General features: G+C 41.4%; 1 protein-coding gene across 1 annotated transcript; it reads right to left on the reverse strand.

The window, feature by feature from the left end:
* Positions 1-949: 949 nt before the first annotated feature.
* LOC112689367 (runt-related transcription factor 2-like) lies at positions 950-6,158 on the reverse strand. Its single transcript, XM_025563056.1, has 3 exons — positions 6,036-6,158; positions 4,158-4,352; positions 950-1,550 (listed from the first exon to the last, which is right to left on the reverse strand). Exons 1-3 carry the CDS (start codon positions 6,054-6,056, stop codon positions 1,131-1,133), a joined length of 636 nt encoding a protein of 211 aa, XP_025418841.1. The 5' UTR covers positions 6,057-6,158; the 3' UTR covers positions 950-1,130.
* Positions 6,159-6,485: the final 327 nt, after the last annotated feature.

The following is a 6,485-nucleotide window of genomic DNA, read 5'->3' on the forward strand; positions in this document are numbered from 1 at the left end:
TCATTCAGCCTCCACTTGTATTTATATTTTGTGCATTTATATAAAATAATATTGTTTTCACAACACACATATATTCTTATTCTTGAACTTTGTATTATACAAAAAATTGACATTATTAACATGTGTATTGTTATAGTAAAACTAAATGCTTTAATTGATAAGAAGTTGAATCAATAATGTTTATAAATTTCATTCAAATTCAATTATGCGTGGGAAAAAATTGTAAAATAGTTTCCTAACTTTTTTATAAGAAGAAAAAAAATATCGAATAATTAAAATTCTTATCTAAATTCTAAATGTTCGCCCAAGGCTTAAACACCAACGAATGAAATGAATTGATTATGTAGTAAAATAACTATATTACATGATTTTAAAAGAAATTTGCATATAATATTTTAATTAATAATCAATATGTTAAAAAATTGAATAGTTGCATGAGTTGACCGAGATACCGGTTTTTTTTTTTTTTTAGAACGTTTCGTTGTTCTAAATGCACAGCCTTATAATTAAACATAATATCATTGACGGACAAATACAAATTTATGTTTCTTGCATATTTTATTATTTAACATGTACAAAATAATAATAATAATAATAATAATTTTAATAATAATTATTTATTTAAAAGTGTAATCGTATTATGAAAAACGCGCTAAATCACTATTACACGATATGTCCCATATTATAAATAGGGACGCATAATATTATACATGACGTGAGAACAAGTATATTATGATATAAAGATGTATAAAATGCTATCAGCCAAGAATGAGTGACGACACTGCTTTCAGAAGAAAAAAAAAGCAGTCGGTAATAAAGAAAGAAAGAGGGGGTGGGAAAATGGAGAGTGACAAAACAGTTATGGAAAAAAACAGACGTTCGAAGTGTGTTTAGTCAGACAAAATATAAACATCGATAAACGTTAAGACTTACAGTGGGGAGGGGGGGGGGGGGGGGGGGGGGGGGGAGGAGGAGGTGGAAATTGGTCACTGTCGACGGCGGCGACTTAAAATTATAATCTACCGTGTCGGTGATGCAACGGTGTACGTGAACCGAGGTGAGCTCGAGCCGTGGATGTATCGCATTCGAAATGTCGACGGCCGGTGGTTAGGTCGGCGTCGTCGTCAGTTCTATTGTTTGTCGTCGGTGTAATCGTAAGCCAAGGCCGCGGCCTGTAGCTGGTGATGGCCGTACTCGGGCACCGTGGCCTGTTGCACGTACTTGTACGACGGCACCGCGATGTACTTGTACTGCACGGCCGGCTGTTCGTACTCCTGCTGCTGCTGCTGCTGTTGCTGTTGCTGCTGTTCCTGTTTGAACGAGTTCTGTTCGAACTTGAGCGCGTACTTGAGCGAGTTGGTCGGCTCCTCGGCAGCCTCCGGTTCGGTGGTCACCGCGGGCGGCTGCACGTACTTGTACGTGGGCGACGCGGCCAGGTACTTGTAACCCGTGGTGGACGGCTCTTCGAACTTACCGGACTGCTGCAGGGCCACGGCGGACGGCAACGATATGTACTTGTACGTCATCTGCGGCTGCGTCAGATATTCGTACTGCGAAAAACAAAGGCCCACGGGACCAAATGTCAGTACATTTGGGTTGTGCGCAACCAAAAATATTTCGTGACACTGTATAAAACCCCATTGCAACATGTCGCGCCGCCGCGGTAAATCACGCTCGCACGGTTTTTTAATATTTTAATCCAGTGGCGTATTTATGGGGGAGGGGGTTTCACCTCCTTCCCAAACAAAAAAAATTGACAACGTCAAATATATCAGTAATATAATAATTTTAATTTATTTATTCAATAAAGTATTAAAGTATAATGAATATATATATATATACAAATATTAATATCGCTAATAATTAAATTGTAATCGGATAATAATAATAACAATCGACCGCACGGCACTCATACACACATGGTATATAAATAATCTGATGTGGGGAAATTATTGGTCGATAAGAATATTTTAGACCGTGACTGTCACGTCTTGTCAGTTGTCAGCATGCATTATGCATCTATGCGCAACATAAACTAATATAAAATACGATTAATACGATCAGTGGCGTGGCGATATGGGTAATTGAGAGGCAGTTTCCTATCAGTTTTTTGGGGGGTGGTTGGGCAAGGCCGTATCTAAAAATTTTCTTCGGAAGGGGTCCAAAACATGTATATTGTAATTTTATTGAATTAAGGTTTTAACTTTTGATGTTTGGTTAAAAATAAGACAGAAAAAGATTTAATCTTCTTTTATTAAAATTATTTTCATATGATAATATGATATAAAATGTAGAGCAGTCAATAATTAATTGGAGCTTAAGTCATTTTTGACTGAAAATATTTATGTTGGTATTAAAAATAAATTAGTATTTTAAACATTCGTAAAATATTGAAAAAATTTCGGGGAGTCCAGACACCCCGGAACCCTTCCCAGGATACGGCCTTGTGGGTGGGTGTCGACAAATTGTACTTGCCTCTGAAAATTGTTATGTTCGCCACGCCATTGAATACAATTATACGTTTAATTTAGTTATTATTAATATTATTATTTAGTTTTTAAACAATAAGTTGATAAAGAACATTTTATAATCATTTATAAAATGATTTCACTTTTAGGTATGACACGCTCCCCCCCCCCTAAATAAGTTTCTAAATACGCCACTGTTTTAATCGGTGATTGCGATCGGAACGCGTCCCCCTTAAGCACCCACGAAAAAATGTTAACATTTTCCGATGATGTCACTGTTCAAAACCCGCACCTTTTTTTTTTTTTTTTAATTTGCCTTTGTTCGCACATTACAGCAAAACCCGCACCTTTACGATGACGATTCGTTTAACGTACTGCGATATTGGTTTTCTAACCGATAGGTTTCCGCTACATTTTTCCGTTGTTAGATTAGATATATTTCGATAAAACAGACCATTTGAGTACTAAATACAAAAGCAGTCATATTTTCAATCGTTACGTGGACGCGAACGATACACCGTAAATCCAATTCGTATACATGATGCATTTGGTTTTTACGAGTGATTATTTTCATTAGAAACAAACGTACACGCACTTCAAGTCGGGGTTCGTTTTTTTCCGTGCGTTTGATTTATTATCATGGAAAGCACGTTGTCGTGGACGTTATCGACTCGCCACGTGAACCGAACCGAGAACGAAAAGCAAACAATAAGCGTACGGCGAGCTTAACAATTATTCACGTATTCGTTTGAATTCTGCGAGTAGAAGGAAATTATACACCGCAGGAAAACCGTTACGGGCAACGTGTTCGCCGCGGACGCGACTTTTACCGCAAAACCGAAAGTTCCGTTCCGATCCTCACGTTAGCGATCGCGGTTGCGGATCTGAAAACTGATCTCGACGATATCGTTTTTACGTAACACGTGAAACACGTGTACGACGTTCGGATAACGGCCGCGCGTGTGCGTATTCAACAGTATGAAAACGATCGAAGGAAAAAGATCGAGAACAGCAAAACGGATCCGGATTTCCGGTGACAAAGGTGAACAAAGAAAAAAAAACCCAATCGGATAACGTCGACCGATACGGTTTTGCTGCGGGCAGTGATAAAATCCGAGGCGCCCACGTGTCGCGGGTGACACCCGGATCGGTGGTGATCACGAGATAACCGTACGAATCATCGTAACGAGATGCCGGCGCGAAGGAGAGTTCCCCGGTTACCGAACCGCCGCGTACATAACACCGAATAATATGTGTGTAATAAGAACATGCGACTGCTCGTGCAGGAGAACCGGGGCGGGCATCCAAAATTGGAAAGTGAACACACACGTTAAGAGATAATAATAATAAGAAAAAAAAAAAAAAAAAAAACGTAACACAACGGCGGGTTTAACGATTCGACGGTACCCCGCGCGGACTTACGCAACGCGTCGCGCAGGAGAAAGGCGTCGCGTTCCCTAGCCGTACACACCGTGCACGCGCTACGCGAACACTCCATTTGTGTTACATTATTATTACTTCCTAATGGGCCAACTCCCTCGGGCCCGTTTACTTCGTCTTAGCGTGCACGCGTCTGACCCGCGGTATCCGTACGACGGTGCGTTTACCGTTGCGAACGCATAACGACCACGTGCCTACGACAATAGTATTGTGTGTGTGTGTGTGTGTGTGTGTGTGTGATGCACTAACTTTGTACGGGGTCGCGTACTTGGTGGGCGCCGCCGGCGGGTGCTGCACGTTGACGTGTGTCGTGGATATGGTGGCGTAAGACGTGGCCGGCGGTAGACCGTGGTGGTGCTCGTGAAGTCCTTCGTAGTGTTCCTCCTGGTACACGGGCCAGGCGATCGACTGTCGCCCGTACAGCAACACCGCGGCTAAAAATACCTGTTGATCGTTAAAGTTAATTATGGTTATTTGCCCAGTTTTAATAAAAAAAAACAATGTAACAAGTGCATGGATCTGAACCGAACCAACGTTGATGTACTCGAGTGTTTAAAATTTAACACTAAAAATGATCGGTTCTACAAAATTAAAAAATCACGTCATATTTCATTATTATGCCATATTTCGTGCTGTTCATAACTGCAGATTATAATTTATGATCTGAATTGCTCAGCTCAGCTTACTACGAAAAATAAAAAAGACCACATCATTTTTGAATGAGAAATTTATTTTAGTTAAAAATTGTAAGACGTGAATCAGAAGACCTTATTTATAATAATACTACCTTATATACTTGTAAAATATCACTAATATATTAAAAATATTTTTATTTGATACTCAAGGTATTGAACTACATAAGTATACACTGTTGATTTATTTACTTATTTGTTCAGTGGGTAAGTATTACAGGTATACGGGTAAGCGTCGAATAAGCACGAAAACATACGTTCCGAGAACGATAATTGAATAATTCATTCGCGCTCGAAACGTAAATGCTAATCTCTGGTGTCGCATGGCGGTTGTTTTCGAAACCGTTGTCGACGTCACCGCTCATAAAGCGTGATCTTCGCGCCTCGTGACCCGAGCGATCCTTTTGAGAAAAGTTACATGCGTCTTGGCACTTATTCCAAAGTAGTTCCGAAGCGTGTTTGGAGAAATAAAAATACAAACCAATTATAGTGACGCAAAAGAAATACTCGTCCACGGGTATGTTGAATTGTTCGTTTCAAACAAAATCGATACTTCGGATCGGTACAGTTTTCGCCAGCCGCATCAGATAACTATCCTCATACAATGAATACCTCGTGAAAGTGATTTTACGTGCATTCACGTAACTACGCGTTTCCGCGGGGTAGTAATGGCGTCTAGTACCCCCAGCGTCCGAAACGACGTGCGAAACTTGCACTAGGGCGAGGATACGGATGATCGAAATATTTTAGAAACGACCGGGTTACGTCCGAGAAGGGTACGAAGAGACTTGACGATAACCGAGAATATCGAAACGATACATTTCGAACGATCACAGATTTTGGGTGGGCAAACACATGAAACTCATCTTCGCGGGGGATTTTTCTCTTCTACCCTGATCCGGTTTCGGTCTATCGACGTGTACAATGCACAAACACAGTACCGGAGGCTGACGGCCGGTCACACGAGAGACGAAAATGTTCGGTAAACCTAAGACCATATATATTTTTCTGGGCAAAGCGGGACAAAATAAAAGAATCTTCATCATCTTGATTATAAAAATCTTTTCTTTTTTTTTTTTTTGTTCAATAATTATTAACAAAACTACTAAGTACTACCATTACGGTTGTAAGGAATGAAAAAATTTGATTAGTTAAATACACTTATTAATAAGTAACTCTTTATATTATAAATAATTTTTTATGCAAACACGCTAATTAAGTTTAATAGAAACAATAATTCATCGACGAATCAGAATTTACTATCGTTATTTTCCATCGAAAACGGGTAACCCGAAGATTGCCCGAGAGACAACGGGACAAACGCACGAAAACCGGAGTTGTCCCGTTCGAAACGGGACGTACGGCCTAACCTCAGGCGAACCCCGCGGGCTGCATCGTCTGGATTGAAGGTCGTGCACTCGCGCGGCATACTCACCAACTGTTTCGGACCGTTCATCGTGACGGCTGATCGGACGGACACGGTGCTGAAGTCGTGTCGAGCGGTTGAGACGAGGACTGCGCGCGCGTAAGAACGGTGCTCGGCGATCTGTTACGGTGAGATGCTGTTCCCAGGTCGTGTGCGTGTGCCGGAGAAAGGTGAAGCTTTGACGTGGCCACGGCGTCCGCCCGCGGTTTTTATACACCCGACCGGGGGCCGTCGCCGTCGATTCCCCCTCGTGCGCGCGCTCGTTACATAACTCGTTGTCGGACGCTGCGCCACCGCACACCGGCACGTATCTGGAACCGTAGGTCTCCGGAGGTGGAGCGGTCCATTTTTTTTTTTTTTTTCCAGTCGAGAAACCCAATTCTCCGCTATACGCCCTCGTGCGCTTTCGCGATCGAGAAAAACCATTTTTTTCGCGATTAATTCTAACCAAACTTCGGA

The sequence above is a fragment of the Sipha flava genome, unplaced genomic scaffold (assembly GCF_003268045.1).
Source record: "Sipha flava isolate LNK unplaced genomic scaffold, YSA_version1 43_pilon_pilon, whole genome shotgun sequence".
Classification (NCBI taxonomy): Eukaryota; Metazoa; Arthropoda; class Insecta; order Hemiptera; family Aphididae; genus Sipha; species Sipha flava.